At 38.9% G+C, this 18,557-nt stretch overlaps 2 protein-coding genes across 3 annotated transcripts; both read left to right on the plus strand.

Annotated features, from left to right (window-relative positions):
• Window positions 1–2,069: 2,069 nt before the first annotated feature.
• LOC124787928 (mediator of RNA polymerase II transcription subunit 9) lies at window positions 2,070–6,509 on the plus strand. Of its 2 annotated transcripts, none has more exons than XM_047254920.1 (3): window positions 2,070–2,290; window positions 2,865–2,970; window positions 6,415–6,509. In XM_047254920.1, the coding sequence occupies exons 1-3, from the start codon at window positions 2,187–2,189 to the stop codon at window positions 6,457–6,459; spliced, it is 255 nt and encodes an 84-aa protein (XP_047110876.1). In that variant the 5' UTR covers window positions 2,070–2,186; the 3' UTR covers window positions 6,460–6,509. The 2 variants fall into 2 exon arrangements, with proteins under 2 accessions (XP_047110876.1, XP_047110884.1); XM_047254928.1 differs by lacking the exon at window positions 6,415–6,509 and adding an exon at window positions 3,222–3,427 and having other exon boundaries at window positions 2,071–2,290.
• A 2,176-nt stretch (window positions 6,510–8,685) lies between these two features.
• LOC124787941 (protein YIPF3-like) lies at window positions 8,686–10,495 on the plus strand. Its single transcript, XM_047254941.1, has one exon. The coding sequence runs from the start codon at window positions 8,731–8,733 to the stop codon at window positions 9,421–9,423; it is 693 nt and encodes a 230-aa protein (XP_047110897.1). The 5' UTR covers window positions 8,686–8,730; the 3' UTR covers window positions 9,424–10,495.
• The last annotated feature ends 8,062 nt before the right edge of the window (window positions 10,496–18,557 follow it).

Below are 18,557 nucleotides of genomic sequence, written 5' to 3' on the forward strand. Positions count from 1 at the left end.
TTGGCGAATTATCTGTGAATACTCATTTGCAGCAGTGTAAACGAGGTTTTACACTCGTTCACTTCGTTCGCTCTAGTATATACGAGGATTTAGAGGCACCGATGACCTAGCAGTTACATGACGGCTATTATTCATTTATTTCACTGTTGCGATCTCAGCTCTAGAGCCATTTTCAAGTACCAAGGGAAAGGTCTTGTAAGGTAATGCTTCTTAAATTGTTTACCAAATGTTACCACACTATGCTTTGCATTTTGTTATCCATATCTTATATTGGTTTCAGTTTTCACATTGCACACAAAAACGCCTCTACAGCCAAAATTACGATAGTGAAGTGAACAAACAGTTTAAAAAAAGTCCAAAACGCAGCAAAGATTTCATTTAAAAATTATATGATATGATTCTTGTACAGGAAGGGCTGCCACGTTATATCAGAATAGAAAATCGACAAAATTTAGATAGGATCGAATGCTTAAGGGTCTTTATTAATTCTTACTCGTAACTAATTTATAGATTTACCTGAATTTAAAATCCACTCGCGTAACCTTTCTTTATTTTTAGTTCAGGATTTGTTCGTCTACTCCTTCCACAGTTGATATACTCGCAGGCCCTCGGCATGACGACTCGATCCACTACCACCGGTATGTCAGAAACAGCTGTACTTCACAGACGCCAAATAGTGGAAAGCTGCACGCGTTCGGCCTATGTTGCCACATATTTCACAGAACGGAGTGCCATCTAGTGGTTGATTCCACAAGTAAGGGTGTGACGCTGTTGCCGCCTGGTGGCCGTTCCCTGACAAGGGTTGCCTGCTAGACCAAGCAATTGGGCAATCTGTTTCTTACGTGATCTGGGACTACGCTCCCCATAAACGTCAAAAATTTAATTCAGTTATTTTGAAATACAGAAATGGAGGAAGTTCTGTTGTGGTCTGTGTTCGCAACTTGTGTTGCAAAAAACATTCAGACCAACCGCAGGAAACAGAGAAAGCGGTCAAAATGGTGTAGACAGTGGCTGCTAAGGCGAAAGCAGTTTTCTCACCTACATTTACTGCGAGAGTTGCAGGGCGAACCTGTTTTGTTTTACATTACCTCGTGTTCCATTTCCTGGCACATTGACACACCAATTTCATCTTCAATTGTACTCCTGCTTGGTCTTGGCGTTTCTTGATCACTAAGAAAGCCAAGCACATCAAAATACTATAACGTTGGCTGGTATACTTGATCTACTCTGACACTAGATTTCTGAACTTTGGATAACTCTTTTCGGTAAACAGTTCGCTGACAGACTTAATTTACTTGACTTGCCTTCATCTTCTCATCCTTCAGGACAGCGTAAATAGCTTCACATGTGTTGGGTATTATTTTACTCAACGCTTCTTTCGATACTGCAGTTGAAAATTCCAAATCCTTGTAGCTCCTTCCTGTTGCTAGGAATCTTAATGTTACCGCCAGCCGTTCATGAGTAGAAATTGCCCTTCTCATACAAGTATTTTTTCTTATAATATGAGGGGTTACAAGCTTAAAGAGATAATTATAAGTTTCGACATCCATCCGCAAATAATTTCGCCAGTTCGCAACGAATTTATTTTTTTATTACCGTTCCTCTGTTTGCAATTTTTCAATTAGAGCATTGTATACTGCTGTCTTTTTGTCTCGGTCACTATATTCTTTACTTTTAATCTTCCACAAACATGGGTGGTTTCTATATATTTCAATGAATTGACTTACAAACTCTCAAGAACACTGACGAGTATCAGCCATTTTAATGCCCTGTGCGTACAAATACAAACACTAGACTGATTGCGGCGATCTCCTGTCCACACGCTCCAACTCGTCTGCGCAGATGTGGTTTGAACCCACAGATTTGAGAGGTTTCGCTCAAACCTCCAACTCCAACTTCCAGGTTTGCACACACCTCAGGTTGGTGCAAATCTTCTGTCCACACGCAACGATCTGTCTGCGCAGATGTGATGTGCGCAGACATATCGTTGCGTGTGGACGGGGCTTAACAAAGACAATTGTGTAGTTTACAAAAATTACTAAAAGTAATCTTTGACATAGTGCATTCTATAAACAACATCTGAGAAAACCTTATCGTCTGCGATAGTGGCTGCGTACTGTGCTACATTGGAAGTGTTTAAGGAAAGTTGTACTAAATAATGGCTCGTTTCTTAAAAACTAAGTGAAATGGAAGCGATAGAGCAAAATGGTTCAATTGCAGCTCCAACTAACCTGACAGTCGACGACGTTGATGTTGATTTCTTACCACTTATATACGATATTATTAGAAGGTTAGTTTTTCACTTCTGTTCAAAAGCGGAAAAAAGAATTTCTTCAGCCTTCGCGATAATTACTAAAGGTGTTGACATGGCTAATATGTTAAAGCGTCAGTTGAGTGGGGAAAAATACTATATGCTAATTTCCTGTTGGTTTAAGCATAGGGCTAAGTATCTTTATGTATGGCGTTTAGTAATAGCTGAGTTGAATAACGAATGTACCTCGAATTGTGTTTTTCATCTAGTAGAAACGAAGTTTGTTGACATTGTGTTAATGTTTCGTAATTTTTTCAACATAAAAATACATACTCGACAAAGTCCCTGCGAAGTGCATTACAGAGGTACCACGCGTTAGGATTCCTTCCGGTTCCAATCATGTACGGAGATTGGGGAGAATAACGCTGCTCTGTACATAGGAAACGCAGTTTGTTGTACCGGTAATGCTGCAACTCATTACAATGAGTGTTTACTATCTTAACACACATTACTTTAATGTTCGTGCAGACAGCAAAAGTTGTTGATTATAAGTGTTTGCATTTTTCACCCATAAAACCATTCGAAGTGAATTTCATACCTGTTGCATTTGTAGTGTGGAACGTGATCCTCATGACTCGACACAGAAAACAAGAGAATCTCAAGATATAAGCCAAAAAATTTTGGAACTACATAAGAAGTTTGATGAAGCAAGAGCTCAGGTAAGTTTCACACGCTCTGCAAACTTATACTGTTATTTATGTCGAAGTGGGTTCATATAGTCTTGTATTTAGTGACATTATTTTGCATATGTTTTCAAAACATTGAAATTACCCACTGTAGTAAATGTTTTAGAGAGTGAAATGAAAACCAAACATCCATCACCTCGGGACCATGGAGTCGTTTCATTCAAAAGTACCACACCATGTTAAGATATTTATTTCTAGATGCAATGATGAGTTTCTGTTTGTAGAACATGGCTGGCTGGTGACAAATCCACAACTGCACTCACCCTTGCAGTTCTTCATCTGACTGAAACAACATTCACACATCTTCCTTCAGCTCACCAAAGATGTGAAAATCGGATGGTGAAGGATCCAAGCTTACAACCAAATTGCTGGAGTGTAGGCTTCATCCAATTGGAGGTGGAGGGGGGAAGGTGGTGTTATGCAACAGCGTGTTTGTGTCTGACAGACTCAGGGCAAACAGCAAAGCCAACAGTGGAAACTTCCCACACTGTCCCACCAAAGAAATCCGGAGCTGTTCACACAAGTTCTGGTAAGTCACTATGAACTGCCTCTTCAAGTGGAGGGCCCCTCTGCTCGTCGAGTTCCTGAAGTGTGGAACCACAGTCAAATCGTAGCACTATGAACACTTGGCAGAAAGTAAAACGTGCCATAAAGTTAAAATGCCCAGGAATGCTGTTGTATGGGATCACCCTGTTGCAAGGTAGTTCCTGTTGTCATTCTGCCAATTGGACAAAGGCTACCCTTCACTGATTTTGTTGGAAAACATTGCAACATCCTCCTTCCAGAGTGTATCTTTCACTGCATAATTTTTCATGCCTTTGGCAGCCTGAAGAAAGATATGCATGTAGGCCTACATCTGTTTCAGTTGTGGGTGCATTTGTGGCTCTGCCAGCAACCAACTGTGTTCTGTGAAACAGGAATTATCTCATCTATCCAGATGTCATAACGTGTGGTGGTTACATCTGAATGGAACCACGGCCTGCTCCCGTTATGGCGGCTGTTTGATTTTAACAGCACTTAATCAGATTTGACAGTGCCTATAATATCAACTGGCAATGTAGAGGTTTGGGCTACATTAGCTCCTATGTTCTGAAAGGCAATAAAAATCAAGTGGCATGAAGTTCTTTTATTTGAAAAAAAAATGTAGGTTTAGAAATAATTTTTCAAACTAACATCAGTATTAGCATCTGTGCTCTTCGTGTGTGTGTGTGTGTGTGTGTGTGTGTGTGTGTGTGTGTGTGTGCGCGCGCGCGGGTGGGGGGCTTTTTTCCTGTCTCTCTTCGTGCACATGGAGGGGACACATCTACACACTCATTTTTTTGTTATACATTCAATATTTGAAAAGATAGGCATTTATCAGACCTGTGTCCTCAAAAATATGGTAGATTTCAGTAATTATCTGAATTTGACACTATGAATTTTGTCTCCGACAGCTAAGGTCTGCGAACATTTCTCCAGATCTTTTGGTTAATTACAGAAACTTACATGACAATTACTGCTGTTCCACTTCCAGTGATCTGCAGTGTGTGAACAACTACAATCATGAGTATTAAGTGCATCACCAATAACTTCTGCTGTTTCAGCAATATATTAATAAAAGTTGTGAAATTTTAACTTTTATCTGCATATTGAATGTTAACTTCCCTGTAAGGGCTCCAGCCTTACATGGTTAAAAGGCACTTTATGAGAATCCTGTTTGCAATACTACCTGCAGAAGGTAAGAAGTCTGTAGACTTAAGTACCATCTTGTCATACTCATCACACACCTAATTCACCATAGCACAGGGCACATATGATTTGTCTCTCAAATATACCCATGCTGATGAAAGGTAACTCATGGTGGCCCCTACGATCTAAGATACAAAGTACCCCTCACGCCAAGCTGGATAGTGACAACTGTCAGCCTCAAGATACCAATTAGTGTGAGTTTGCTTCATAACAATTTTACAGTCTAAACACAACAAAAAATAACATTCTCACTTTTCTACTGAAATGTTTATCTCCTTTGAGCTTCTCCCAACATAACAATGTTCAAATAATGTAGGCTACAGGGATCTAGGTGAAGACTGTGACAACTGCCAGGGAGCAAATGGATCGTTGCTTTTGGAAATGAGATAAACTGACTGGCACACACTGCTGGCAACATAAAAGAAACAAATTTTGGAATTTGTTGACTTAAATATTTTGTTATTTCTAGTTTCTTGACTGAATAGTTCTAGATTTAATCGGAAGTTAACTAATAGTTGTTCCCTCGTGTGCTAAAATAGAGATACCCATCCCTACATCCAGCCATCCATCCTTGGTAATATGAAGCATGGAATACACATCAAGCAGAATTAGACTAGTCCTTTTTAGCAGAATTGACCCTTTTTACAGTTGACACTCATATTGTAATTCTCTAACATGCTAATGTACTGTGATGTGGAGACTTCGGGAAGTTCCTGGACTGCAGACAGGGTATGTGTGTTCGAAATGTGGTGCTACAGAAGAATGCTGAAGATTAGATGGGTAGATCACATAACTAATGAGGAAGTATTGAATAGGATTGGGGAGAAGAGAAGTTTGTGGCACAACTTGACCAGAAGAAGGGATCGGTTGGTAGGACATGTTCTGAGGCATCAAGGGATCACCAATTTAGTATTGGAGGGCAGCGTGGAGGGTAAAAATCGTAGAGGGAGACCAAGAGATGAATACACTAAGCAGATTCAGAAGGTAGATTGCAGTAGGTACTGGGAGATGAAGAAGCTTGCACAGGATAGAGTAGCATGGAGAGCTGCATCAAACCAGTCTCAGGACTGAAGACCACAACAACAACAGGTAAAACTTAGAATATGACAGTCTTTCAAGATATTTGATATTATTAATAAATCATTGGGTTTGAGAAGGAATAGTGGAAGGTCTAGGAAGGTGGAGAGAGAGGGGGGGGGGGGGGAACAGAGAGAGAGAGAGAGAGAGAGAGAGAGAGAGAGAGAGAGAGAGAGAGAGCGCGCATGCGTACACACACACACACACACACACACACACACACACACACACACACACACACAAAATCAATCGAGAGGAATTCACTGTGATGAAAATAAGACCAAGACAAAATGGTAATTGAAAAATTCTATAAATATATGTAACTGCCTTTATGTTTGTATTTTTTCCAAGTATTTACTGTAAACTTTAAATTGTTGGAAAGGTCTTTTGGCTTGTGTATGTTATTGATACACCCAGTATTACAAAGCAGTGGTCAAAAGATGACAAATGATTACATAGACAGGATGATGACATATGCATGATGGCATAGTTGATTTTCTAGCTGGAATTTAAAAATTTATATTTAATGGCAAAGTTTCAAATCTTTGCTAACATTATTAATGACATAAGAAGTGAGTTGCGTAACTTGTTCTAACTGTGTACTGTTGACAGTGTATTTTTACTTCAGATTGGGCGCCTGCCAGGAGTAGAGTATAGCAAAGAGGAGCAATTGAAAAAATTAGAAACCTTCCGTAAGCAGCTGCAATTAAAAAAAGACTTGTTGAGGAAGTACCGTGAGATGTGTACTTTCGAAATTCCTAAATAACTGTGTAAGTACCATTGTCCTGTACAACAGAATTTTATTTAACAGTTCATAATGTGAATAGTTTCTATGTATAGATGATACATATATAGTTAGCTGGGTAGGATGCTTCAAAGTTCATGTATGTTTCTAGTTTTCTGCCAGGTATGGCTTTTTAGTTTTCAGATGCTTTATACAAATAAATTATTGTTATTGCCATGCCCACAGTTGTAAAATAATTGTAATGGCATCTGAGATTCAAACTTGAATAGTTTGTAGACAGTATATGTCAAAAGGACATTTTAGATATAGTAAATTGTGTGCATGGATGCCAGTGATAAAATAATTTGTTGTTTTTTTTTTTTTCCTTTCTTTCATTATTAGGTTCCCAAGTGGCTGTTGCATTTGTCATTTTATTCAGTAAACTAGCAATTTGTTGATGGGAACTATTTCATACAACTGAGGTTTCCAACAAACATTTCTGAAAATAATTTATTTTAAGAAATAGTTACCAAATTGGCAGATATGCACTGCATATTTGATGAATGCAACATGACAGTTAAACCTTTCATTAAATCTTTGTACAGGGTTTTACATTTATCTGATGACCATGCGCTCAGCGCAGTATGTGTTGGGCAGCAAGCGCTCTATTGCCCAGCGAATCTGATGCCATGTGACCCATCTGTTGCTGCAGTACTAAATTAAAATACATGCAAATAAATGTTGTATTCACTTATGCCCTGCAAGGAGATAGTGGAACTGCCTGCCAGTATTTTCTACACATTTCAGACATCTACTGAATAAGTTATTAATCGCACAATGTAGTTCTCCTTGAGAAATCACATTGACTCGCAAATATTATTCCTGAGTTCCTGTGACGGGTGTTGTGTACACTTTATCCTTTAGTGCTTCCCACAAATAGAAATCACACGGGGTTAAATTTGGGAATTCGAGCAGCCCAGATATTGTTGGCAATGATTGCCATGGAGCAGGAACAAATCATGACTTGTGTTCAGAAACATTGGCCATATGAGCCCTCGGCGAATCCTGTAGAAGAAATGCTAAGCTTCATTCTCTTTCACTGTTAACAGTATCATGTAAAAAGATTGGGCACATTATTGTGTCTCCACTAACTGCACACAACTCAACTGAAAATAGAATGAGGTAAGGATCCATTTCAGCATTGTGCACTAGTTTCATGCATAAAGTCTAATCCTGTACACGAGATCACCAGGTTTCAGTGCTTTCACTACTGTTAATTTGTAGGGCCTTAGCCCAAGTAACTCAACAGCAATTTGTACAAACATGCAAGAAATTTGCATTTGCTGTGAAAGGCAGCTAAGAGACTTTTTAGGGGAATTTTCCAGGCGGTACGCAATGTCATCAAGGTGAGATTATGTGAGCACTGTAAGTCATAATTTGCAGTTCTTGTCAGGAACATCTTCTGTCTCACGGATTTTATTCACTAATTTGTGAATTTCATAATGAGCTGGAAACTTTTGTCCAAACCATCTCAGGGCAATACAAGCTGACTCCGTACCGACATATGAATTGTAAACACTTTTTGTGGGATGAAATAATTTGGTCTTGCCATTGTTGCTTTTGCAGACTTCACTTTTTTTTCCCACTGTTTGCATGACACTTACCTAAAAGACTTGTAGTGCAGCATGAACAGAGAGACACAGGACCCATCTGACTAGCCTAGGCAGCTCCACTGGCCAGCAAACAATATCCTGCACATACTCTCATCAAATAAATGGAACACCCTCTATATGTAAGAAGAATGAGAATAAATAATGATTCTGTAAGTAAAAGTAATTAATTTTTCTTTTCTTTCAGGTGCACACAATTTAGTTGCCAGAGAATGGTGTTACGCTGGGTCATACGTTACCTGGCCAACAATGAACAGCTTGTGAACAGAATAGCAGACTCCTACCCTGTCAGAAGGGCGGCTCAACTAGTTGTGTACCTATTCAATGTCGGAAAGTTAGCTGCGTCGAACTCTCGTGTGGCAGACAATGTGAATAAAGATAGTCTGCGATCTTTCATTGCTAGATTCCGAGCTGAACTAAAAGATGCAAAAGAAGAATTTAAAGAAAAGGCTGATGAACTGAAAAAACAAAATAAAAAGTGAGGGATGATACACAGTCCTTGTACAGCACGTCTGTGACTCTCTTCTACATTGTATGCTTGGATTTTCATTTTTTCTCTTCTTGTTGATGCGACCTAGAAGAATGCAGGGCTCACAGGAGCCCTGTTCTGTGATTTATTTGGGCCGAGACAATCTTGAGAAAAACCATGATAAATCACTGAAAGAATGGCTGAAAACACATTTGATTGTGCCTCCAATGGAACTAATTTCCCGTATATTACACTCACTGTTTCCAACTTCACGTCTGCCCTCTCCAGATCTTTTGGGGCCTGGTTTAGCATTTTTTATCTTAGCGGCTCTCCTTCACACAGGGCATTCAGCTAAAGTATTACAGACAGCATCATCTGCACCATCTCCAATTCTTGCTCTTCTGCTATACACAGCCCTGATTCCAGCAGCAGCATATGTTTCTGTCTGCATAGCAGGATCAACATTGTCACTGATGGAAACAATTTCACTTATGGGTTACGCTTCCTACGGCCACATACTTGCAATGGGTATCCCAGTTCTGTTTCACCAAGAAGAAAGTGAAATATTCTTCTTTTGGTGCCTTACCGTATTTGGAGGGCTCAGTTCTTTAAGAATTATACTTGTACTGCTAGTTTCAGTACGTATTCCTGCAGCCCGGTTAGTAGTGTGTAGTCTCGTAGCAACTTTACATTTGCTTTCTCTTGTATTCCTGCATTTTGTTTACATGCATACGACATTTGTGTATGGTGGAAACTGAAGTGTTGAAGGCTAATCCCCTATGCATACCTGAGTATAAAATAAATATTTTATTTGAAGCCCTGTCAGATTTTCCCATATTTTAACTGAAATCAAATCATTTAAAGCGTAACTTGGGTGTTTGACATGCAGTGGCCATTGTTACCAGGAGTGTGTACAGATAATTTCACTGCCATAAATATTGAAAATGTAATTCATATCATTTCAAGGAGCCCAGCAGAATCTTAATTAGCAATACAGACCACAGGATTGTGATACTGAAGTGTCAGTGGTGGAATGCACTTCAGCTTTCAGAAAGTTACATAATTCTTTCATAGTGCCTTGTGCTGAACAATTTGTAAAGACTGGAAGCTGATGTGCTTTTATTAAGGTGGCTCTTCGAACAGTTATATCCTGAGTAGTAGTAGTGGTGGTGGTTACCACCACCACCACCAAACTAGTGGAATATCTTCATTGTATTGTATAAGTGGTTACATCAGAAAAATATGAATGTAGAAGATAGTTTTAGCTTGTGCTGAAAGTGATATAACTGTGCCCTATAGTAAAATATGGAAACAACTTGAAGTATTGTGTAGTTTTCACTGCACACATTTGTTTAGTCAAACAGGTGAATCATTACAGTGAAGTATTCCGAAGTTCATGTACAGAGATCCCATGAAATTAGTTGCATATTACAAGCGGTATTACCACTATTTATTTGTATTCTCATAACCATTTAATTGTTACATTTAGAATATTATTAAATTTTACAAAATATGCAGTCTGACCACCACTCGTTGCACATTATTAGTGCCTAACGTGGTCAGAGCAGCATATGATAGCCGAACAGATTTGATGTTCAGATTGTTGTCTACTGTATTATCAACAGTTTTGGCCCAAAATTGAATTCTGTAAAAATATGATTCATGTAATACCTCTTAGTAGCATAGCAGAACTACTTCGTGTTGATATATCAAGACTGAAAATATTGTAATCAATGTGCCCAAGAGTTTCACGTATGCACTTGTAATGTACCTAAATTTATTGAAGGCATTCATCTTTATTCCAAATAAATTTGTTATGAAATACTTGCAGAACTTGTTGTTCATTGAGTTTTGAATCGTGAACGATTGGCAAATGATCATCTTTGCAATATATTTTCAAGACAAGAAATTTACTTATTGAGCTGCTGGGTATTTGGAATACTGTTGATTTTATTCGAATTACTGTATTACGTCAACTGTTTAATTCGTAATCGTACTTTGAACAGTAAAAGCACAGAAGTTGTATTCATGACATATTTGCTATAGTGAGATGTTCATTTGCAATTATAATTGCAAAGTGTTCTCCCCTCCCAATCTTCCTCTTAAAGAATATGGCAGGTGTACAGAATGTCAACTACTTCCTTCCCCACCCCTCAAAAAATGGCAACAGAGATTCTTCCTATTAAATTTCTTCTTTTGTGTAGGATCAGATTACCATAGCACAAATATTTTCATTCATCAGGATTCATTAAGAGGAAAAAGATTGGGTTTCCTGATGACATGAACAGCAATTCTTGAATGTATGCATTTGCTGTTAACTTGCATTCCATGGTGTGTCCATGTTAGTTCAAGTCCAATATTTTGTTGCTTGTTACATTAAATAACTATTTTACTGAACACAAAGCAAAATACACTTGAACCGCTGATAACTGAGTTGACAGAAGTTCAGCTAGGATTAATACTCAGTTCATAAACAGGTTTTTTTAGCAAAGGTCGTAAGAGTGGCATCCGAAAAGTATCTGGCTGCAGTAAACAGACTGGGCTATGGCCTGCAGAAGCTGTCTTTATAGGTGATAGGACACTGTAGTTCAGCACAACACAGAGGATTGGACTTTAACTGCTTATTTGCAGCAAAACAATTTGGACTAGCATCCTCAGCAAACAGTTTTTGAAGAGACAAAAACGGGAGTGCACCAAGTACCAAGTGTGTCATTGCATATTTTGTTTCCTATTTTCAGTTTAATTTTAATCCTGTGGTTAACAGTGATCCTATCAGGTTGGCAAAAGATTTTGGTATTCAACACTGTTACAGCTGGCAGTAATAAATCACTTATGAGTGACCCAGTGATTTATAAAATCTCCACATTCCTTAAATTTTGCAAAGTAATATCTGCTGGTGGTACACATTGTGTTTTCTGGACAACATCTAAGGCCTCTGTACCTGGATGATGCTCTTGAAAATGGGAATAATTTCCTGAAATGCACTGTGCAAAATATAAGCGAAAGAAAAGCATGACTAGAGCAGAAAAGTTATTTATAGACAAACCCATTGTTTTCACAAACCATTTCTAACAGATCAAGACACGTTCTTCTACATTTCACTTTTAACTACCTATAAAGATCAATAATGAGCTAAAAATTGTGTTTTTTATATACTGCAGTAACAGAACAATGCAGAACCTCTCATATGGAATAGTATACAGAGAAGAATGCACTTGACACACGATTCATTTCCTGAAACTTGTCTTGTAAATTATAACTGCAGGAAAATCATGACTGATAGCAGAAAAATTACTTATAAAAAAACCTACTACTTTCATCTGTTTTTTCAGTCTGTTGTTTGAATCTCCAGTGTTTATCCATTAAATCATCTGAACATTGTAACTGTCATTGGTTCTGATTCTGTTATTGGTTCTTTATTTATTTATTTTTATTTTATTTAATTTTTTTTTTTTTTTAATGTTCTACACATGACTGGTCAGCACCCATCTCTCCCTGAGATTTTTGCAACATTGTTGTGGTGGTGTTTGTGGTCTTTAGTGCCAAGATTGGTTTGATGCAGCTCTCCATGCTACTCTATCCTGTGCAGGCCTCAACTTCTCTGAATAACTGCTGCAGCCTTACTTCATTCTTTATTAAGATAGTTTGTGTGTGATTAAAGTGAAGACAGGGAAAGTCGTGTGTTTCGTTAATTGAGTTGTACAAGAAATTATGTCCATAGACATGGGCTCAGATATCAGCAATTTCAAAGCCCCTTTTGGAAGATACAGCGAGCACTTTCACAAATTTGCCATACTACTCCGAGAGGTGTTTGGCTTAAAGCAAATTTCTAAAACACTAATTGAGGTTTGTAGAAACAAAGAATTATTTATGAATGGTAAACACATCACATAATTTTAAAATTATCTGCAGGTGGCAGATATGAATTTTATGTGTCATTACATAACATATGAATGTTTCAAATTCAGCATTGTCATGTACAAACATAATAATTTTAGTAAAGTTGAGGCTGTTCAGTGTTTTAAGATGTAACTCCATTCATGGAATAACCAACTTCAAATGGAAACTGCTCATTTCCCCTATTTGTTATATCTAACAACGGGAGCAGAGTGAAATTTTGAATGTTACCAAAACATAGCTTGCTTGAAATTCATTTCTGTTTCTGACCCTTTCTTGCTGATATTGCACCTGAATCACATGCATCATTGATAGCCCAATAATATGATAAATTATGTAACAAAATTAGTCTCTGATTTCTATAAGGATTTCCCCGGTTACACAAACTTGCGGCTATGATTGTCCTTGTTCAGATATATACTCTTCTGTAAGCAGCTTCTTTCCACAATGAAGACTAAAACATACCCAGTGATATTCTTTGAGACAAACAAATTTAAAAGCAGGATGATGAATTTGCAGTACCCAAAAAGTGAATCTAGGCAATGTTCTGATGAAATAAAAAGTAAGGAATAATCATTAACTATTGGCAGTTTTTGCTGTCTAGTAATGACATGAATGGAGCTTTCATTGAATCACATAATTTTTCTAAATAACAGCTCCAGTTGCATAAAATGTTGTTTGTCTTGACTAGTTTTGGCTGCTCAAGTATTCCATAACTCCTCCCCCCCCCCCTCCCAAAGTGTTTGTAGTGAATCCATCAGGGTTCATTTGAATGTTGTATAGTGTTTTAGTATGTGTTATGTGGGTGGCCCGGTTCATGCTTTCATGAGACTGTTATAAGCAAGGTGAACACGTGTAGTTGTCAAATTTTGTCTTCCACAATGAAACACATTTGGCACTAATAGTATTCATGAGCTCTCTGATGCAAATACCAGCTCACAGCACAATATTAGTGGCCAGAAACACAAATATCATTGACATTCCCTTTCATAGTCTCTTCTAATTCCCCTATATGCCACTGCTTATTTGTAAGTCTCATGGGAACGAGTAATTGCTTAGTGTACAGATTGTTACATGGTTCCAAAACCTCAAGTGTGGTCCTACGCCAGCACTGTTTTTGCAACTGACCCCGGTGTGCTTTGGGTCCCCAAAGATAAAATAAGTAAATTTTGCAGTATATTAACATTTCCTGATGCCCTCTAAGTGCTAAATGGCACAAATAAAAGTATTCTTTCCCTCTAACCAGGTCTGTTTTACTTCTAAAATACTGTTCACGGTTGCTATACCAGATACGCTATTGAGTGGGAAGCGTTGTATAGAAATACAGATTGTCCAGAAATTCAGAGAGATCATTATTGAAGTATTAATTGAAAGAGGGAAATGAATACAACAGATGATGAATGGATAGCTTTGAGAAATGAAATAGTTAAGGCAGCAAAGGATCAAACAGTTGAAAAGGCAATGCAGAGCAGAAATCCTTCAATAGCACCTGAGAAAATATAAAAATGAAACATGTGAAGGGAATACAGGTGTCTCAAAAATGGGACTGTTATGAAGTGCAAAACGGGTAAGCACGAATGGCTGGATGGGAAATGCAAGCTTGTAAAAGTATGCATAATTAGGGGAGAGACAGGTGTTGTCTATCGGAAAATTGAAGAGTTCTCTGGAGAAAAAGAAAAACATCCACACAAGTATTATGAGCTTAGATGATGAGCCCGTACTTACAAGGGGAAGACCCCAGGAGTGGAATCAAGTTTTTGAAACCACCTATATGGCAGTATAGATTAGGCCCCCACATATCACACACTGCAGCCATTCATCAGAGTGACTTCTCATTTGTGAGTAATTGAAGAAAATTAATTCTACATGACACTAAAATAATAATGGAATGTGGAATGGCAGTATAGCATAGTGGTTACGATACATTCCAGTTGTGCAGAAGGTTGTGGGTTCAAATCCCATCATACTTTTAAATATTTACTGAAATTATGTTGACCTTTATTTTTATTCAATTAATTGGTTCAAATGTAACTTTTTAAAATTTATAATCCATTGTTGTGTTATTTTCGGCATGGTATTGAGTTTTTTGTTTGCTTTCATTTTTTCTGCATGTCATTCTTTTTTTTAATTTGGAATCTTTCTGCATGTGATTTTAATTATTTTTATTTATCTATCATAATATTTAAACATTTGAAAATGTTGATCTGTTGGTTAAAAAACAGAAGACAGTCATCTTTTATTGGCTGTGCTATGGACAGTGTCTTGTAGTGGGTACTAGATGAACACTGAAAAAAGTAAAACAAGGATAATGGAATACTGTCAAATTAAATCAGGTGATGCTGAGGGAAACAGATTAGGAAACAAGGCACTTAAAAAGTAGCAGATGAGTTTTGCTATTTGGACAGAAAAATTGCTGACGATGGCCGAAGTGGAGAGGATACAAAATGTACACTGGCAATGGCAAGATAAGTGTTTCTGAAGAAATTGGTTAACATTGAATATCGATTTAAGCGTCAGCAAGTCTTTTCTGAAAGTATTTGTGTGAAGTATAGCGATGTATGGAAGTGAACAATGGACGATAAACAGTTTAGACAAGAAGAGAATAGAAGCTTTTGAAATGTGGTGCTACAGAAGAATGCCGAAGATTAGATGGGTAAAAATGTGGAGGTACAAAATAGAATTGGAGAGAAAAGAAATTTGTGGCACAACCTGACTAGAGGAAGGGATTGGTTGACAGGGCACATTCTGAGGCATCAAGGGATAACAAATGTTCATGATGCTCTTCTTCCCCTCATCATCTTAGGAGACTGATTTGAAGATGATCGTAACTGGTTACTGTTTCGTGTGAAAGTGCGTGTGTTAAATATTTTTATGATGATTACCATCCAAACCCTCTGAACAATTTTATACTCCACAAATTGGGAGACCAAGAGATGAATACAGTAACCAGATTCAGAAGGATGTAGGCTGAGTACTTATTTGGAAATGAAGGGGCTTGCACTTCGATAGCAATCATCATAAAAATATTTAAAACATAAATTTTTAAAATAGTATTCATCACACAAAATAGTAATTAAAACAATAACCGATTTCAACCAATTATGATCATCTTCAGACCAATCTTCTAGGGTGAAGAGTGGAGGCATGAACCATATGTGCAAAGACACAAGCATCAACAGCAGTCAAAGTCTGTGACTTTGCACATACAGTTTGTGCTCCACATGCCGCCTCTGTTTATCACCTAAGGACATTGGTCTGAAGATGATCATAATCGACTGAAGCCAGTTACCATTTTAATAAATACACTCCTGGAAATTGAAATAAGAACACCGTGAAATCGTTGTCCCAGGAAGGGGAAACTTTATTGGCACATTCCTGGGGTCAGATACATCACATGATCACACTGACAGAACCACAGGCACATAGACACAGGCAACAGAGCATGCACAATGTCGGCACTAGTACAGTGTATATCCACCTTTCGCAGCAATGCAGGCTGCTATTCTCCCATGGAGACGATCGTAGAGGTGCTGGATGTAGTCCTGTGGAATGGCTTGCCATGCCATTTCCACCTGGCGCCTCAGTTGGACCAGCGTTCGTGCTGGACGTGCAGACCGCGTGAGACGACGCTTCATCCAGTCCCAAACATGCTCAATGGGGGACAGATCCGGAGATCTTGCTGGCCAGGGTAGTTGACTTACACCTTCTAGAGCACGTTGGGTGGCACGGGATACATGCGGACGTGCATTGTCCTGTTGGAACAGCAAGTTCCCTTGCCGGTCTAGGAATGGTAGAACGATGGGTTCGACGACGGTTTGGATGTACCGTGCACTATTCAGTGTCCCCTCGACGATCACCAGTGGTGTACGGCCAGTGTAGGAGATCGCTCCCCACACCATGATGCCGGGTGTTGGTCCTGTGTGCCTCGGTCGTATGCAGTCCTGATTGTGGCGCTCACCTGCACGGCGCCAAACACGCATACGACCATCATTGGCACCAAGGCAGAAGCGACTCTCATCGCTAAAGACGACACGTCTCCATTCGTCCCTCCATTCACGCCTGTCGCGACACCACTGGAGGCGGGCTGCACGATGTTGGGGCGTGAGCGGAAGACGGCCTAACGGTGTGCGGGACCGTAGCCCAGCTTCATGGAGACGGTTGCGAATGGTCCTCGCCAATACCCCAGGAGCAACAGTGTCCCTAATTTGCTGGGAAGTGGCAGTGCGGTCCCCTACGGCACTGCGTAGGATCCTACGGTCTTGGCGTGCATCCGTGCGTCGCTGCGGTCCGGTTCCAGGTCGACGGGCACGTGCACCTTCCGCCGACCACTGGCGACAACATCGATGTACTGTGGAGACCTCACGCCCCACGTGTTGAGCAATTCGGCGGTACGTCCACCCGGCCTCCCGCATGCCCACTATATGCCCTCGCTCAAAGTCCGTCAACTGCACATACGGTTCACGTCCACGCTGTCGCGGCATGCTATCAGTGTTAAAGACTGCGATGGAGCTCCGTATGCCACGGCAAACTGGCTGACATTGACGGCGGCGGTGCACAAATGCTGCGCAGCTAGCGCCATTCGACGACCAACACCGCGGTTCCTGGTGTGTCCGCTGTGCCGTGCGTGTGATCATTGCTTGTACAGCCCTCTCGCAGTGTCCGGAGCAAGTATGGTGGGTCTGACACACCGGTGTCAATGTGTTCTTTTTTCCATTTCCAGGAGTGTATTTTCTGTGATCAAGACTGTTTTAAGATACAGACTGCTTTTCCAATAATGTTATCTAAAACATAAATTCTTGTTGCACTACGGACAAAATATTCCAGATGAAGATTTTAATGAAAGAAGAGATTATAAATAACACAAAATTCTATCAATATTAGATAAATATAGAAATCATGAATACAATAATGTGAAAAAATATAAAATTATAAAAACAAAGAAATTAAATTGAAGTTCATATACACAAATAATTAAAATCACATGGACAGAGATACCAAATGAAAAAAGTGTGATAGGAAAAAACAATGGGAGCAAATGAAAAAGTTAATATGATGATTAAAATGATGTGATAAAGGATAAGAAATTAAAGTTACATTTAAACTGAGTAACTAAATAAGTCATTTCAATAATTATTTAAAAATAAAAATTTCAAAGCACTTTACAGGATTCAGGTGCACAATCTTCTGTACATTACGAATATATCATAACCAAAACACTCCACCACTGCTCTGCATATCATTATTATCTTTAATACCTAACGCATCATGTGAAATTCTTTTCTGTTGATTACTCATGAAAGAGGGTCCATTTTCACGAACTGCTTCAGAGTATACCTGGAACCCTAACCTACACCACTGTACAGATGGCTCCAAATAAGTCGAATCCCATTCCTGGGAAACTTTCCTTGTAAGCAAAGAAGGGTAGGCTCAAAAATGGAACGAATATAAAAGGAATATATTGTGTCAAAGACAATGTTGTAGTACTCGAGATGGGAGACATGATGCTTCAGGGAGAGTTTGACAGGGCACTGAAGGACCTAATACGAAATAAGGTTCCTGGACTAGACAGCAATCCCCCAGTATTATTGTGACCATGAGAAACTATCCATCTGATGTGCAAGATATATATGACAGGATAAGTACCCATAAATCTCAAGAAAAATAGGTGCTGATAGGTGTGAAAATTAATGAACCATCAGCTGAATAAGTTATGGCTGAAAAATACTGACATAAGTTATTTGCAGAAAAGTGGAGAAACTAGTAGAAGCCAATTACAGGGAAAATAATTTTGCATTCCAGAAAAACATACAAATACACAATCCAATTTTATTTCTATGAGTTATATTACAAGATGGACTGTAGAAAGCAGATATACGTTTCAAAACACAAAGCAATTAATGACATTAGCTGCCTATGGGCATTGATTTAAATCAATGGGAAAGTTGAAAATTTGTGCCAAACCCAGGTCTCCTGCTTATTAGCCAGATAGACAAAG

Source organism: Schistocerca piceifrons, chromosome 1 (genome assembly GCF_021461385.2).
Source record: "Schistocerca piceifrons isolate TAMUIC-IGC-003096 chromosome 1, iqSchPice1.1, whole genome shotgun sequence".
NCBI classification, from domain to species: Eukaryota; Metazoa; Arthropoda; class Insecta; order Orthoptera; family Acrididae; genus Schistocerca; species Schistocerca piceifrons.

What these genes read in the sequence shown, in the direction of transcription:
- LOC124787928 (XM_047254920.1), top strand. Translation starts at nt 2,187, where the DNA reads ATGGAAGCGATAGAGCAAAATGGTTCAATTGCAGCTCCAACTAACCTG. An exon ending in ATATACGATATTATTAGAAG is followed by an intron (nt 2,291 to 2,864) that starts GTTAGTTTTTCA and finishes TTGCATTTGTAG; the next exon opens with TGTGGAACGTGATCCTCATG. An exon ending in TTGATGAAGCAAGAGCTCAG is followed by an intron (nt 2,971 to 6,414) that starts GTAAGTTTCACA and finishes TACTGTTGACAG; the next exon opens with TGTATTTTTACTTCAGATTG.
- LOC124787941 (XM_047254941.1), top strand. Translation starts at nt 8,731, where the DNA reads ATGCTTGGATTTTCATTTTTTCTCTTCTTGTTGATGCGACCTAGAAGA.